The sequence below is a fragment of the Parambassis ranga genome, chromosome 1, assembly GCF_900634625.1.
Source record: "Parambassis ranga chromosome 1, fParRan2.1, whole genome shotgun sequence".
NCBI lineage: Eukaryota > Metazoa > Chordata > Actinopteri > Ambassidae > Parambassis > Parambassis ranga.
Window position 1 is genome coordinate 25,627,268 of NC_041022.1, and position 17,912 is coordinate 25,645,179.

General features: G+C 40.4%; 1 protein-coding gene across 3 annotated transcripts; it reads right to left on the reverse strand.

The window, feature by feature from the left end:
* Positions 1–273: 273 nt before the first annotated feature.
* Positions 274–16,707, reverse strand: LOC114436410 (uncharacterized). 3 transcript variants are annotated; one of them, XM_028406669.1, is made up of 6 exons: positions 15,422–16,706; positions 5,622–5,987; positions 4,769–4,885; positions 3,061–3,111; positions 2,456–2,521; positions 274–821 (listed from the first exon to the last, which is right to left on the reverse strand). In XM_028406669.1, exons 1-6 carry the CDS (start codon positions 15,468–15,470, stop codon positions 751–753), a joined length of 720 nt encoding a protein of 239 aa, XP_028262470.1. In that variant the 5' UTR covers positions 15,471–16,706; the 3' UTR covers positions 274–750. The 3 variants fall into 3 exon arrangements, with proteins under 3 accessions (XP_028262470.1, XP_028262460.1, XP_028262478.1); XM_028406659.1 differs by having other exon boundaries at positions 4,769–4,900; positions 15,422–16,700; XM_028406677.1 differs by lacking the exon at positions 4,769–4,885 and having other exon boundaries at positions 15,422–16,707.
* Between the last annotated feature and the right edge of the window lie 1,205 nt (positions 16,708–17,912).

Here is a 17,912-nt window from a genome sequence, read left to right on the forward strand (position 1 = left end):
TAGAAATTCCACAAATAGCCAACTATAATGTCATGATTGTCATGAGTTCAGGTACATCCCTGTGGTATTGTTGTATTTTAAATAGTTGATTAGCTAGTGTCCTGTATGAACACAACCATATCACTACTGTTATACCCATAAGGTTGGAATCATTCAGAGAATTTTTCCTTTTTATTCCTATTTTAATTTCACTGTGATATGTTTTTTGAAAAGATATTCACTTTATCAAGAATAAATCACAGTCACAATCATTTCATGAAAAGAGGTCAAAAATGTTTTATTCCAAAGTTTAAGTTATGGATGAATTTAAAGGTGTGTAAATGTGTAAATTTATGACACCAGCTCCAGTAGAGACATATATAAATCCAGTTCTTCTACAATTCTGCAGGTACAACCACAGGAAGCGTCGGTGCACACAATGGGATAAAAATGAAGAAAAAAATGGATTAAATCATAAAAAGACATTAAAGCTGAGCTGTGCTATGAAGTCACAAGAACCCTACAACAACACCTTTGTACACAGAGTTTTTACTCCCTGCTGTAAAGAGGCACTTACAGGAAGTGCTGCTATAAATACTGACTCTGAAAAATGGATTTTTGTTTGTGTGATGCAGCAAAACAGTTTGGAAGTATTTAGTCAATAATTCCTTAACAAAAGAGGGGACAACATACTCTCCAGAAACGGCCATATATGGATGAAAACATGTGTTTAGGCCATTTTAATCATAATGATGAAAGGGAGGAAGCTTGTTAGAAGTTGTAGCCACTGTTCCTGTTGGATGACGGCTCCCTGCTGTCACTGATGGTCAGACGTTCTAGAGCTATTTTAAAAACACACAGAAGAGCAGCATTTTAAAGCTAAAGAATCAGAGCCAATCGTGTATACATACATAGGCTACTTATATTATTGCATACACACACACACATTTGTACGTACATACAGTGCTGCTTGAAGGTTTATGAACTCCGTAATATTTTTACATGAACGTTGGCAGCGTCACAGTCTACCAAAACCCAAGACAAAGAGATGGGGCATGAGTGTAGCCTAGAGTGGGCACTTATAGAAGGAAGAAGCTCACACTGTAATACGTCACCCGGCTGTCACCCAAAGCAGTCACGCCCACAGTTATGCGTACATTTTAAGTCCTAATAAAATTTTGTTCTTCTCTAACCATTCTTGTTAAATGACTTGTGCGGTCGTTGTTTTGCTGAATGACCCACTTTTTCCTATTCTAACAGACCAATATCTGACCGATTACCTTGTTGAAGTCACTTGTACAATTCAGAATTCATTGTTCCATCAACGCTGGTAAGACATCCTGCTTCAGATGCAGCAAAACAGGCCCAAACCATGCTACTACCACCACTGTGTTTAACAGATGGGATAGGTATATACTGGTCTGGAATGCAGTGTCATTCCTTTTCCTAAAAACTGGCTTCTCATTTAAGCCAAATAACTAAATTCTGTCCATAAAATATTTTCTCAGTGGCCCTCAGTTTAGTCCATATTTAGCAAATTACAGGGCAATGACCCAAAACGTCAGTCCATTGTCACACAAGTACAGAAGGTAGAAAAAAGAACCCTTCCAAACAAGACATAGAATAGTCTTTGCTGTGGAGGGTAACAATGGACTAGAATTCCCTCCATTAAAATTAAATTCCAGTGTTTTCCAGCCTGACAGACAGCAACAACTGTTTGTATAAGATCCTCAGACATGTCCTTTAATTATAGACTCTGATGGGTCACTGTTGTTTAAGTAAAACAGGACACACACTGACATCTTCCATTGATTGATTCTAATTTTGCCTCCACATAGACTTGTAATCATTGAGGTTCACATACTTTTGCCACCCACATACAGTATATATGTAATATTGGATCATTATCCTGACTAAATAATTGACAAATGAAACATTTCAACTTCAGTGGGTCGTGTTTTGCAGCTTTTCAGGACCTTCACAAAATTGGCTAATGTTTTGGGTAATATTTATGCAAAAATATAGAAAATTCACAGACTTTTGGCCACCATTGTATATACATACATACATAATACATACATAATAATACAATGATATATACACTACCATTCAAAAGTTTGGGGTCACCAGGCCAGTTCTACAGCTTCTCTGATCAGCATAACAGTTCAGCTGTGCTAACATCATTTCACTGGAGTTTTCTAATCATCAATTAGCCTTTTTTACATGATTAGCTAACACAATGTACCATTAGAACACAGAAGTGATGGTTGCTGGAAAAAAGTGCCTCTGTACACCTTTGTATATATTCCATTAAAAATCATCAATCATCATTTACCACATTAAAAATGTCTAGACTGTATGTCTGATTACTTACATCTTCATTAAAAAAAACAAGTGACCCCAAACTTTTGAACGATAGTGTATATATATATATACATATATATATATATATATATATAAAGAGTATGTGTATTACCCGGGTAGGACAGTCTCTTTTCTCCATCACTGTTTTTAACTGTAGATTTTCCACGATGGTAAGACACTGGTAACAGATAAAAGACACAAACAAAATTAGGTGTTTTTGTAGACAAATGTTTCTTTCTGACTGTTGACTTGCTAACAGAAGTTATTGCATGGAGTTTCCAACAGGCCCTGAACGATGGGTAAAATGATGAATGACTCCTCCCACTCACACACACGAAAACAAACAAGCAATAACGTCAGTAGTGTCATTCAGCCAGGTCTTTTATTTTGTAGTTCATTTTCTGTTTATATTAGTTTTAGTTTTACTAGTCACTTCCTGTAAATTCTGTCTGGTTTTTTAGTTGTAAAACTACTACATACATACATTGCCAAACAAACTATTTTAACTGCTGGAAGCAATAATCCAATCTAGTTATTTGTGTGTAAACATAGCACAGAGAATCAGTGGTTCTCTCGCAAAGGAGACACAACGGTGTGTATTCACTTTAGAATTGAAATAATGTAAGTACTACAGTGTATCTTTTGACTTGTGTAGTGGCAACAAGAACAAAAATGTGTATTTATTTAAAAATACACAACTAAAAATGTGTGACTCACCACTGTGACTTTGTGTCGGTCCAACCCAGCGATTCTGCCTCCGGCTGGATACTAAAAGCCAACAGCACAGAAACTAGTGAGTGTCTAAAGAACACCAACATTGGAGCTATAAAGGAAGAAAGGTTTTATTAACTGCCATCAATCCTTCTTCCTAGGGTGGAACTCGTCTAGGCAGGGGTCTCAGATGTTGCAGGACTCTGCTGGAGCCACTCACTCAGTCTGGGAGTCGCAGTCCCAGATACTTGGTTATGGCATTTCAGTACACTTAGCCTGCTAGTATCTTACACCCCACTGATATGTGCTAGATTGTGCCAGGGGCTCCTTGTCAAAATCAAGACCTATAAAGTGGAACGGTTCACAGAACACATCAACGCAGTGGGCAACAACATCAAGTTCACTCGGGAGGACACCAGGGACAACACTCTGGCCTTCTTGGACTGCACAGTTCACATTGAGGAGGACAAAAGCCTCAATGTGGAGGTGTATAGGAAACCCACACACAGACCAGTACCTATTGTTTGATTCACACCACCCACTGGAACACAAAGTGGGAGTCATCAGGACCCTGCAGCACAGAGCACAAACTGTACCAACCAGCTCAGAGGGGAAGAAGAAGGAGCAACACCACATCAGGAAGGCCCTGCAGACCTGTGGCTACCCCAAGTGGGCACTCACCAAAGCCACAAAAACAAGACCCCCCAACAACAAGAAGAAGGACAACACCAGGCGGAGAAAGAACATCTCCATTCCATATGTGTCAGGAGTATCAGAGAAACTCCGCAGGATCTTCAACAACCATGACATCCCGGTCCATTTCAAACCCACATCGAATTGAATCAAATAACTTTTGTTTTTGTTATCAGGGGGGCAAGTCAAGGCACGTGAGCAGTTTACACAGTTGACACAAAAACAGCAATAGAATAAAATAGATAGCAAAATCATAAAAATAAAATAAGAATAACATTAAGACACTTAGACAGAGGAGAGAAACACAGCAATGTGATATATGCAGTCCAGTGCAGTGAGGAATGCTCTGATCTGTACATTGGAGAAACTAAACAACCACTCCACAGAAGAATGGCTCAGCACAGGAGAGCCACCTCCTCAGGACAAGACTCAGCTGTTCACCTCCACCTCAAAGACAAAGGACACTCCTTTGAGGACGACAATGTTCACATTTTAGACAGAGAGGAAAGGTGGTATGAAAGAGGAGTCAAGGAAGCCATCTATGTTAAGCTGGAAAAACCTTCCCTTAACAGAGGTGGTGGCCTCAGACATCATCTTTCTACCACATACAATGCAGCTTCCATCCATTCCAGGACATTTCACTCCAAGTCACATGTTCACAGCAAGAACAATGGTCTGTCAACCTGTCCCACCACCACAGCCCCCTGCAGTCTCATAGTCTTTAGCCAGTCATTAGACACACCAGACACAGTCAGTCAGACCAACACAGGTAAGTATGGAGACATTTAGAGCTATTGTTTGGGAGTTCCACCCACTGAGGTCCTCCACCACATATAAACCATGTTTCCCCACCAAACAGACAGAACTGATGAAGCTGCTTGGAGGAGCACCGAAACATCTTCAAGAAAACTCTACAAGTCAAGATGCCTCGGTTCAACCTTCTGAATGAATATGACCTGGATGACTGAGAACCTTCATCAACACACTGATAATGTCCACAATCAGGTGTGTGTGTACTCACGTCTCTTCTGCAGGGCTTTGACAGTGGGTCTGGTGAAGCGGACGAGTATAATCACCAGCAACACGCAGCAGAGCAAAGCAGTCACCACTTTGTAGGTCTTCAGTTGGCCCTGCACATCTGGAAGCAGCTCAACTTGAGACATACACACAATTTTCCTTGAGCTACTTGTGGGTATTTCACATGTGCATTCAAATTCTGACAAACTTCAATAATGATACCAGTTGTTACCAGCTAACGTCAGACCCAATAGAATTGAATTAAAGTGAATTAAATCAAATTTAAAAATGTAAAGTGAAATGAATCTACTTGAATGTTACATTGACTGTCCATTACTGGACTTAATACTTGTTATAGGATGAAGTAGTTCCTAATACTATTTGTCTGTCTCTAGTTTTTTTCTGTTTGTTGGCTCACACTTCAAAACAAAAACATAAAGAATGTCAGTGTTTCTCAACCTTTACTAACAGCACATAGTGCACATTTAAAAAATCCCACATCAATAGATCATTTAGGGTTACCCTCCTGTAGAACAGGTCTAAATAAATATCCTTATGTTATACCTAATGTACATGATGGCATGTTATTTCTGTCTCTAAGGTTACGCACACACTGACTGCAGTAAGTTAGCGGTCACATTGCCAAAACCAACACAATGCATGCACTGACACAAAAGTCACACACACTAATGTGCCACTGCAGCATACTGGCTGGGAAACACTGAGGTATACCAACAAAAATATGGGCACAGCACTATGACAGTAAGACTGCTAGAGCATATCAAAGCACAGGTTAACAAGAATGTACTGTAGCTGTCTTTCACACAGGCAGACAAGTGTTTAAACATGGAACTGACCTTTGCATTTAACTGTCAGTGTAGGGCAGATAATGGTCTTCATTTCTTCTCCCTCTGTGATGTTGTAACCTTGCATTTCACTGCCTTTCCTCCACTGTGGTGGGCCATTGCAACCTTTGTTGTTATGGCACACATTTTGCAGAATAGCCTGGACAGCTGTGTGCTGACTGTAACAGACAGGTGATTGGTTGAAACGAGCATAGGTCAGGTAAATACTACCTTCACATTTACTTGTCCATTTGCTAACTGTGAGGAAGCCCAGAACAGGTGCAGAGCTGCTGGAGGTGGAGGTGGGTAAAATAGCACTGCTGGTGTTGTTGGTTGTACTGCTGGTAGTCATTGTTGCAGTGGTTGTTTCATTATTTCCTGAGGAACAGACACCAGACACACATCAAAATGAGCAATTCTTGTAAAATTCTTGTAAAGGTCCTTCTTACATTTTTACTTTAATTCATTCATTAAAATGTCTCTGTAGGTGTTCTGTCTCTAGTTTTTTATTTGCTCATTGGATAGGTCCCAAAACCATAGCTAGTAAAGCTTTGTCTTGTGTCTTGTGTCAACATGCAAGCTGCAGCCAGCAGATCTGTGCAGTCTGAGAGGAAAATGTGCACACTCATAAGAGGTGAAAAAACTCTTACATCTTTCTTTAACATTGCGGCAGAGATGCACCCATGCGTTAACACAACATATTCATTTACACAGTGTCTGTGTTTGGGCCACAACAAGTGAAAATTTAAAATGAATTTAAAGACGGTGGCATCGAATTATTAAGGAGGGTGTCTCAAAATAATAATAATTTCTGAAACTAAAGAGCACAAAATCTGTAACATGACCATGTGTACAGATTAATAGTTTATACAAAGTAGGCATACTTTCGAAAAAGTAAATAAGTAAAGGAAGGGACAGGTCAGACAAAAAAAAAGCGTTATTTTAATTTTCAGTTAATTTTATTGTTAGATATATATGAAAGTATTTTGTTCTCCTCACCTAAAAAACAAGTTGTTTCCTTAATAGATCTGTTATGATTGTAGAACTTTGACTCTGATGGTTCTTAATAATTTCATTTACTACATTTGTGGGATCATGCTTGATTGTTTTTGTAAAACATTTGAAACAGATCAGTACAGATCACCACTGCACCGGCTGCCAGGTTCCACACGCCCTGCAGATCGTTTTGATTCATTTCCACTAAACGGCCCCGCTGCGCTGATTCCCCATCATCATTGAGCACCATGTTATATCTTTAAATATCCAACAGAAACTGTAATGTCAGGTCAAAAAATAAATAAAATTAAAGCTGCAAGCAGCATTGCGGGCCCTCGCGCATCTTGCGATCCGCGGGGTCATCGCAGTCTTCTCTCCTATGCTCTCATCTCCTATACTGTCCTGTGCTATGCTCTCCTCCTCTCATTTCCACAGATATACAACAAACACATGTGTACAACCAAACTTTCCTGCTACCAGTAGGTGGCGCTATGACCGTATCATCCTATTAGCATATATATCTGTTTAGACTCGGCTCCATGGCAGTACTGTAAGATTTTGTCCACATTGCATAAAGTATATGGGTAGTACTGCATAAAACACAGCGAGTTCCTTTGTAATGGCGAATGGTCAACTTTGAGGCCACTCCCCCACCACACGGTAATACTTTTGAAAGAGTTTTGGAATGCGTCTATTCCCTATGGTGTCCTGAGTGGACACAGTGAATTTCAGCTCAATTGCATGAAGTATGTGAGGCGTGAAAAGTTTTGAAGCAGGGTCACAAATAGGCAAAAAATGGCCACAAAAGTCAAAATGGTGGACTTCCTGTTGGGTTTGGAGGGGGGGTCCAAGAGAGTTTTTTGTGCGTCTTGGGGTGATACACATGTGTGCTAATTCTCATGATCCTGTGTCAAACTGGCCAGCGGGGCTACGCATTAGGGCAATAAATACAGTGAGTTCCTTTGTAATGGCGAATGGTCAAGTTTGAGGCCACACCCCCGCCACACCGTCAGACTTTTGTAAGAGTTTTTGAATGCGTCTATTCCCTATGGTGTCCTGAGTAGACACAGTGAGTTTTAGCTCATTTGGAGGAAGTATGCGAGGCGTGAAAAGTTTTGTAGGAGGGTCACAAATCGCCAAAAATTAACAGAAATTTCAAAATTGCGGACTTCCTGTTGGGTTTGGAGGGGGGGTCCAAGAGACTTTTTTGTGCATCTTGGGGTGATACACATGTGTACCAATTTTCATGACCCTACTCAAAACAGGCCAGGGGGGCAGGCAGAAAAACCTATGAAAACACAACATTTTGTGTAGCCAGTAGGTGGCGCTCTGTCAAAGCCTCAATATTGTTGTATAGATGTGTTTCGGGTCAGACTCTGATCATACATGTGACATTTCGTACAGATCGGACAGAAAACGAAGAAGTTATAGAGACTTTCTGTGTCCTCAGAAATGGTCAAACTTTGAGGCCACGCCCCGGCCACACCGTAAGACTTTTGTAAGAGTTTTGGAATGCGTCTATTCCCTATGGTGTCCTGAGTGGACACGGCGAATTTCAGCTCAATCCGTTGAAGTATGCGAGGCGTGAAAAGTTTGGCAGCAGGGTCACACATCGCCAAAAATGGCCACAAACCTTCAAATGGCGGACTTCCTGTTGGGTTTGGAGGGGGGGTCCAAGAGACTTTTTTGTGCGTCTTGTGGTGATACATATGTGTGCCAATTTTCATAATCCTGTGTCAAACCGGCCAGAGGGGCTACGCGTTGGGGGCGCTATAGAGCCATTTTTATATGTGAATTTCAAAAGTCAGCAAATTTCAAAATTTTTCGGGCGAATGAATTTTTCTACCAAGTTTGGTGAGTTTTTGGGCATGTTAAGGCCTCCAAAAATGCGATCTCGGAGGGGGAAAAAAAAAAAAAATAATAATCCTAAGGGTTTCAATAGGGCTCTTGCACCATTCGGTGCTCGGGCCCTAAAAATAAGTGGACCTAAAACATCAGATGTGAGGTACCTGGTGCTGGAGACAAATGAAAGCAAACATCTAAGTATCTAACAATGGAATCAATAAACATATAATGATAAACAGATCAAAGCGTGCAGAGGCTGCTTCATAAATGTCGCTGAACCTCCAACAGCTGTTGTCTCTTCTACGCTTGTCCTTATTTTCTATTAGGTAACACAGAAAGAAAATCAATATGCAGAGGCCATAGGCTGCTGGAACATGATCTGAATAAAAAAACAGTAGGATGAGAAAAACAACTTCAATTACACAATAAAATTAAAGCTGCAAGCAGCATTGCGGGCCCTCGCGCACCTTGCGATCCGCGGGGTCATCGCAGTCTTCTCTCCTATGCTCTCGTCTCCTATACTCTCCTGTGCTATGCTCTCCTCCTCTCATTTCCACAGATATACAACAAACACATGTTTACAACCAAACTTTCCTGCTACCAGTAGGTGGCGCTATGACCGTATCATCCTATTAGCATATATATCTGTTTAGACTCGGCTCCATGGCAGTACTGTAAGATTTTGTCCACATTGCATAAAGTATATGGGTAGTACTGCATAAAACACAGCGAATTCCTTTGTAATGGCGAATGGTCAACTTTGATGCCACTCCCCCACCACACGGTAATACTTTTGAAAGAGTTTTGGAATGCGTCTATTCCCTATGGTGTCCTGAGTGGACACAGTGAATTTCAGCTCAATTGCATGAAGTATGTGAGGCGTGAAAAGTTTTGAAGCAGGGTCACAAATAGGCAAAAAATGGCCACAAAAGTCAAAATGGTGGACTTCCTGTTGGGTTTGGAGGGGGGGTCCAAGAGACTTTTTTGTGCGTCTTGGGGTGATACACATGTGTGCTAATTCTCATGATCCTGTGTCAAACTGGCCAGCGGGGCTACGCATTAGGGCAATAAATACAGTGAGTTCCTTTGTAATGGCGAATGGTCAAGTTTGAGGCCACGCCCCCGCCAGACCGTCAGACTTTTGTAAGAGTTTTTGAATGCGTCTATTCCCTATGGTGTCCTGAGTGGACACAGTGAGTTTTAGCTCATTTGGATGAAGTATGCGAGGCGTGAAAAGTTTTGTAGGAGGGTCACAAATCGCCAAAAATTAACAGAAATTTCAAAATTGCGGACTTCCTGTTGGGTTTGGAGGGGGGGTCCAAGAGACTTTTTTGTGCATCTTGGGGTGATACACATGTGTACCAATTTTCATGACCCTACTCAAAACAGGCCAGGGGGGCAGGCAGAAAAACCTATGAAAACACAACATTTTGTGTAGCCAGTAGGTGGCGCTCTGTCAAAGCCTCAATATTGTTGTATAGATGTGTTTAGGGTCAGACTCTGATCATACATGTGACATTTCGTACAGATCGGACAGAAAACGAAGAAGTTATAGAGACTTTCTGTGTCCTCAGAAATGGTCAAACTTTGAGGCCACGCCCCGGCCACACCGTCAGACTTTTGTAAGAGTTTTGGAATGCGTCTATTCCCTATGGTGTCCTGAGTGGACACGGCGAATTTCAGCTCAATCCGTTGAAGTATGCGAGGCGTGAAAAGTTTGGCAGCAGGGTCACACATCGCCAAAAATGGCCACAAACCTTCAAATGGCGGACTTCCTGTTGGGTTTGGAGGGGGGGTCCAAGAGACTTTTTTGTGCGTCTTGAGGTGATACATATGTGTGCCAATTTTCATAATCCTGTGTCAAACCGGCCAGAGGGGCTACGCGTTGGGGGCGCTATAGAGCCATTTTTATATGTGCATTTCAAACGTCAGCAAATTTCAAAATTTTTCGGGCGAATGAATTTTTCTACCAAGTTTGGTGAGTTTTTGGGCATGTTAAGGCCTCCAAAAATGCGATCTCGGAGGGGAAAAAAAAAAAAAAAAAAAAAAAAAAAAAAAAAAAAAAAAAAAAAAAAATAATAATCCTAAGGGTTTCAATAGGGCTCTTGCACCATTCGGTGCTCGGGCCCTAAAAAGAAAAGGGACATGCAGTCGTCCCACTCACTGCTAAAGTGACAAGATGTATGCTGTCAGACTGAAAATAGCCCACTACTACTACTACCACTACTACTACTACTACTACTAAGAAAAGGGCTCAAATTCATGAAACATGTCCCGGAAAAGACTCTTGTTGTGTCCCATATGTCACAGGGAGATTCAGTGATATATATATATATTGTTAAATTCAATTTGGTTTATTACTGCAATATTAATTGTGTAATAATTTTGTGTAAATGTTTATGATTAATATAGTTGTTCATCATGCTCTAAATGAGTTTAAATTCCTTCATCTAAGCGAAGTAAATCAAACTCAGAACAGCTCATTTAGCTGTGGTTTAGCGGTGTTTATGAAGTCTTCATGTTTTCTATCAAAACGCCCTGACACTTTTTCAAATGTCATTTCAATTCACCGAACACCACAAACGTGTTTCTATTCAGCGCCGCTGTGTTGGATTGGCGGCACCATATTCTGCAGGGTGCTTTTCAAAGCCTCTGCAAACAGAAGTGAAACTCTCGCCATGGATATACAGTGCAGCTACAGTCAAGGTTTTTCTTTTTGACTGAAACTTTTTAAAGTTTTTTCAGTTTGTGATTTGCTCCTAAAGGAAAACATGAAAAGTGCTAGAGACTGACTCAGTTGTCAACATAAATGCCAAGATATACATTGTTAATCCTGTTATCAGCTGTTCTAAGATCAGTTCAGCAAGGTCAAAAATAAATAATTCCATGAATCCTGCATTCAAAATCTTAATAGTAAACTATGAAACAAGACTTTTAAACTCAATCACAGGCTCCTGGTTAAGGTAAACGCCAGATTTTGAACAGTGGGATTGTAAGCATACGCTTGTTTAAAAACACCAATGACAGCGACCACGAGACAAGTCTGCAGAAAGCTTTTATATCTCTGTCTCCAAAATGTCTTACATTTCTTTTAAAGGTGGTAAATCTAACTCTCAACTTGATCCTGCCCTGCAACCTTCTTAATTACATTGCATAATATAGATAGAAAGATTTTCCTGGTGCTTGCCAGATGGCCGAGGTGAAGTTACTGAAAAGATCTAACCTTTGCTCGTTATTAGTGAGGAAATAGCTTGTTATGAATTCATTTTTGATCACTTTCAGTAGTGACCGAGTGCTGTCAGTAATCAGTACAATGACTTTCTACCACACTGCCCCCTGAGCAGATTGAAAATATTTTTTTTATCTCTTAGAAAAATAACACACAGTAAATCTGGGATTTTTCTTAATCTCCCATACACCAGCGTCCAAAAGTTTGGGGACACCCTAACCAGTTTTATAGCTTCTCTGATCAGGACAACAGTTTTTCAGCTGTGCTAACATGATTGTACAAGGGTTTTCTAATCATCAGTTAGCCTTTTTACACATTAGCTAACACAGTGTACCAACACAGGAGAGATGGCTGCTGGAAATGGGCCTCTGAACACCTGTATAGATATTCCATTAAAAAACAGAAGTCTTTTACCACATTAACAATGTCTAGACTGTATGTCTGGATACTCTAATGTTATCTTCATTGAAAAAAAAAAAAACAGTGTTTACAATTGTACGTGCTCCCACCGTTTTAGTGTATCATCCTGTCAGTAGCAGAATGAACAGATATTTTATAGCCAATATCGGAGCTGTAGCTTACACCAGAAATGAACAGCCTGACAATAGATCTCTGAACAACTTCATCCACATGTCTAAGTCTAAGGAATCAAATGTATTTTTTTCATAATGTATTGTTTTAATTGCACTAAAATGTCTTTTTAAAGATATGGGGATGTTTTGAGTATTTTATGTTTTCCATATTTCTGAATCCTTACTCGTTTATTACTATTCTCATTTTTGTTTTATTTCATGTCTTGTTTTGACAACATAAAATAAACAATATAAAATAAATTAGAAAAATATAAATGCACGTGATGCTACAAATGTAGCATACAATACTATGCGTCATCGTGGGCTGTTTTTGATCCTTTACTCTGCAGCACAGCAATCAATCGAAAAGACAGAGTACATGATCGGTCTGTTCAAACATGTAGATGAGATTTGTGTGTGATGCTCAAACTGAAATTTGTAATGCTGTTCAGTGTTTAGATCACCGTGTTTGACAAAGTGTAGGTGAGAGAAACATTTTGGTAATGGTAATAGTTCTGGATTATTATTGTTGTAATTGAGAAGCAGTTCTCATTTACAATGACAACCTGGCCGCGATGCAGCATACAAGGCAGAAAAGGACATTAAACCAAGTCGTACAGATCAGAAAAGGATATAACATATATCAAAAAGTACATACACAAAGAATATGCTTTATTATAATTATTTGTCAATAATTACGATATTATTATTATTATTATTATTATTATTGTTATTATTATTATAGCATGCTCAGTAAAAATATTCTGGTTCAGGTAAAAGGAGGTGTAGTTTTACTGAGGTCAACAGTACAGAATATTTCAATATTTCAAGGAAGCTTTTCTTTTCTGTATATTTATGTGTTGCTGCATAGCTAGAAGCATATAGGGGTGAAGGTTTCTGGGACAGCTCCCTCTCAGGTTAGGTTGTTCCACCCTACTACTACGCTTAATATAAAAGAGCAAATGGGATTAGATAATTAGGGGTGGGCTAATTCAAGGTGATCACTCAGGATACAACAGTCAGCTGTACTGAGGTCAGAGGGTGAAGCAAGTGCCACAAGGCAGTCTGTGTGTGCTGACCTGACAAATGCTAAACTTGAATAGGATTATCCTCTATTGCCTCAGGCTGTTACTATTCATTGCATTCTCAGGACCTTCCTAAAATTGAATCTGATTTTTCCTTGATGGAAGGAAGTTTGACAGAATATTTCCAAACATCATTTTATTTAGGAAGCCTGCATTATTTTGACTTGTACACAGAAGCTAAATTATTTCCAGTATTTCTCGTGGCAGGGACTCTGATCTTCAGGACACAGATTTTTAATCAGTCTTAATCTTACTGCATGCTAGTCAATAATGTTTACTTTGCTCTCCTGGAAACAGTGATTCACTAAAAATGACTAAGAACCCAATTTTGTGCAGACTGCTTTAGGTTTTCTCTCAAGATATTCAGATAGTCTTCTGTTTTCATGATTCCTTCCACCAAGATCCCCAGTTCTAGACACACTGAAGCATCCCCACAGCATGATACTGTCACCACCATGAACTCTTTTCTTTCTCCAAATGAAGACGTCTCTGTGACCAAAGAGCTATAGTTTGTTATCTGACCAAAAGACATTTAGTCTGTGTAATCTGTCTCCAAGATCATTCCTAGCATGCTTCAGTCTGACTTGGAGGTGTCTTTTCTGCAGTTTTTCTTGATCTGTGCAGGACTCTAGTGAATGTCTTCTTTGACTCTTCAGGTCCAGACTTGGTTAAATCCCTTACTAGTGTCTCTGCTGTTGTTCTCAGCCCTTTGCACTCAGAACCTTCCACATTTTTCTCTTCCTACCTCTGCCAGTCTGGCTCTGTTTGACTCTTTTAACTTCTTGATAAAACCTCTCACTACAGATCTTGAAATGTATATCTTTGATTTGTATATCTTTTCCCGCTTTGTAGACATAAACACATTTTTTCTTAAGTCTAAACTTATTTCTTTCAGATTTGTCATGATGCTTTCATGTTAGGGCAAATTGTTACTTGTTATGTTGTGTGCAGTGGTGGAGGAAGTACTGAAGCTTGGTACTTAAGTAAAAGTACAAATTCCCAGCAAAATATATACTTTAAAAAAACTAGTAAAATTAGAAGTGCTGCATCAACAATCCTACTTAAGTAAAAGTCTTAAGTACTTACTTTTAAATGTACTTAAAGTATTAAAAGTAAAACTACTCATGCACTTAATATACAGTATATATTATTGATTTCAGGTTAAAATAATCAAAGAAATTAAAATTGACAATGTGTAGTTAATTTACATTTCCAGTACAGAAGGATGGACTTGTGTTAGCAGACAGTAACTAACTAGTCAGCTAACTGAGCCAGTGCACCATCATCATGATTAAGGCATATTATAGAAACACAGCTGGCAGCATGACACCAACTTCATGTCTGACCTCACATCAGTCCAGCAGTACAGTCCAGCACAGTTGTATGAACACAACTGTATTCATAAATGTACTTGTAACTACACACATTGTAAAATTTGTAGTGGAGTACAAAGTACGGATAATAGCTGCAACATGTAATGGAGTAAAAGTATAAAGTATGCACTTTCAAATTATTTTTACTTAAGTAAAATATAAATACATACAAATTTGCAAAGTACAGTAACTACGTACAAGTACTAAGTACTAAGTTACATTCCACCACTAGTGTGTGTGTGTGTGTACTGCAAGATGCCAATCCTCACTGTTAAATGTGAATCAATGTGTAAAGCGTCACTCAGTTAAAGCATAGATTTTTTTTAAATGATATTTTCATAGGTGGGCTTGTCAGTAGCCGCAGCATTGACTGGATTAAAAATGCATCATGTCCACAAACTATTCCTCCGAAATGAGCCTTACAACATGTGATCTAACTAGGTTACAAGACAGCAACTTTGTGACATAAGACTGAGTTTAGACAACATACCTTCCTAAACTTGAATTTACCCTCTCAGTCTTATGTTGTGTTTTGCTGAGCGAGTTTCTGTGTTGCAATTTAATAAAATGCTTGTGCATGAACAGATAATCAAATGTCTGTATGTGTCTGTGTGCCGCTTGTCAGACTTCAAGTTTAAACCTTGGAGTATCACCACTATCCTATTGGGTTGAGGCTATTTCCAGCTAATAATATTTTATTATAAAGACTTACCAGCAGTCATGTGTATAAGAGCAAAGATGATAGCAGCTCTGAGATCCATTGCAGTAAAAATCAGCGGCAGGTGGTGGAAGAAGACAGACAGGAGAACAGACAATACAACACGCCAACAACAGAAAAACTTACAAGAAAGGAAATGATGCAGAGCTGCAGCTCACCCCCACCACACACACACACTTCTCTCTCTCGCTCTCTCTCTCTCTCTCCTCCATACACTGAATCATTCAATCCCCAACCTGCTGCTTCTGCTGCTTGTGCAAAAGTGCAGATTTCCTCCCTTCAAAGCTTACTGGGTGAAAAAAGGCACAGAGGGGTGGGGAAAGTCAAAAACGATAAGAAGAGAAGGAGGAAGATGTAGGAGGAAGAGGTGAAGGAAGTGTTACATGGCCTTTTTTATTTTCAGCTTTTTTGGAGTCATTGCCAAATGACTAGCTAATTAGTACACGACAAAGAGGGCAGGGGCCACATCATGGAAAATGCACATACAGTGCTGCTTAACCCTGTAGAATTTCTGCATAAATATGAGCCAATGGAAAAAGAAAAGAGTCCCCTTCCAAACAATATTGCACTTTTTAGAGAGCAGTGACTTTCTCCTTTCCGCCATGCACACCATGGTAGTTGAGTGTTCCATTGACTGACTGATCTGATCAGAATTGTTTCCAGTGTTGTCCTTTGCTTTATTTCTCAGGATTCTCTCTCTCTGATTAATTATACTGTTACTCTGAAACTGTCAACTCTTTGAGCGATAAAGCCATCCTTAATAGACAGCCATGCGTATTCTTCATACTTCAGCTATTGAATTGTTCTGTTCTGTTCTGTTGTCACTGCTGAAATATATCAATGGTTGCAGGAGGAAAATTCGGATTTGTTGATTAGTTTTAGTTTATTAGTTTATTTTGTTGAGTTTAAGTTGCCGACCTATGAGACATATTAAGTTTGAGTTTAAAGATCTCTTTTACAAGGGAGACCTGGCCAAAAGGGCAGTTACATTATTATTATATTGAAGATATATTGAAGACTTTAAAAATCAAATTGCTTTTAATAGCTTCAGCTTAATGTAGCTTTATATATGAAAGTATAGGCAGGTGTTCTTTTTTGTCTCTATCTTCATTTTTTGTTTTAAGATCAATAAATAAATGACTGTAAATTATTGTAGATATTGGCTACTAGAATGGTCACACTTTTAGGGTTGTATTTCCCTGATCTTGAAGTCAGAGCTGCTTTTTAAAAGATGTATATTCATAAGCTAAAACAATAATGGCTCCATTAATCTACTGGTTTTAGTAAGGCTCACAGCCTAAAAAGTCAGCAGTAAGTGTCTAATACATGCACACTAAGCCATGTCCATCCATCCATCTTCTACCGCTTATCCGGGGCCGGGTCGCGGGGCCAGCAGACATCCCTCTCACTGGACACTTCCTCCAGCTCTTCTGGGGGAATCCCAAGGCGTTCCCAGGCCAGCCGAGAGACGTAGTCTCTCCACCGCGTCCTGGGTCTTCCCCAGGGTCTCCTCCCAGTGGGACATGCCCGGAACACCTCTCCAGGGATGCGTCAAGGAGGCATCCGAAACAGATGCCCGAGCCACCTCAGCTGACTCCTCTCGATGTGGAGGAGCAGCGGCTCTACTCTTTGCTCCTCTCGGGTGACCAGGCTTTTCACCCTATCTCTAAGGGAGCGCCCAGCCCAGGAAACTCATTTTGGCCACTTGTATTTGCGATCTCATTCTTTCGGTCACTACCTAGAGCTCATGACCATAGGTGATGGTAGGAACGTAGATTGCCTGGTAAATCGAGAGCTTCGCCTTTCAGCTCAGCTCCTTCTTCACCATGACAGACCGTTACAGCGACCGCATTACTGCAGAGGCCGCACCAATCCGCCTGTCAATCTCCCACTCCATTTTTCCCCTCATTCGTGAATAAGACCCCGAGATACACAAACTCCTCCACTTGAGGCAGGGCCTCAGACTTGGAGGTGCTGATTCTCATTCCAGCCGCTTCACACTTGGCTGCAAACCGTCCCAGTGTACACTGGAGGTCCCGGCTCGATGAAGCCAACAGGACAACATATCTATTATGAACAGAACCGGTGACAAACATGCAGGCCGGAGTCCAACATGCACCGGGAAAAGGTCTGACATACTGCCGGCAATGCGAACCAAACTACTGCTCCGGTCATACAGGGACCTAACAGCCCTTAGCAAAGGGCCACGGACGCCATACTCCCAGAGCACCTCCCACAAAATGCCACAAGGGACATGGTCGAACGTCTTCTCCAAAGCCACAAGATACATGTGGACTGGTTAGGGCGAACTCCCATGGACCCTCCAGCACCCTGCGGAGGGTATAGAGCTGGTCGAGGATTCCACGGCCAGGAGGCCAGGGAGGCTGAGGAGTGTGAGGCTGAGGAGTGTGATCCCCTTATATTTGGAGCACACCCTCCGGTCCCCCTTTTTGAAAAGAGGGACCGGACCACCCTGGTCTGCCAG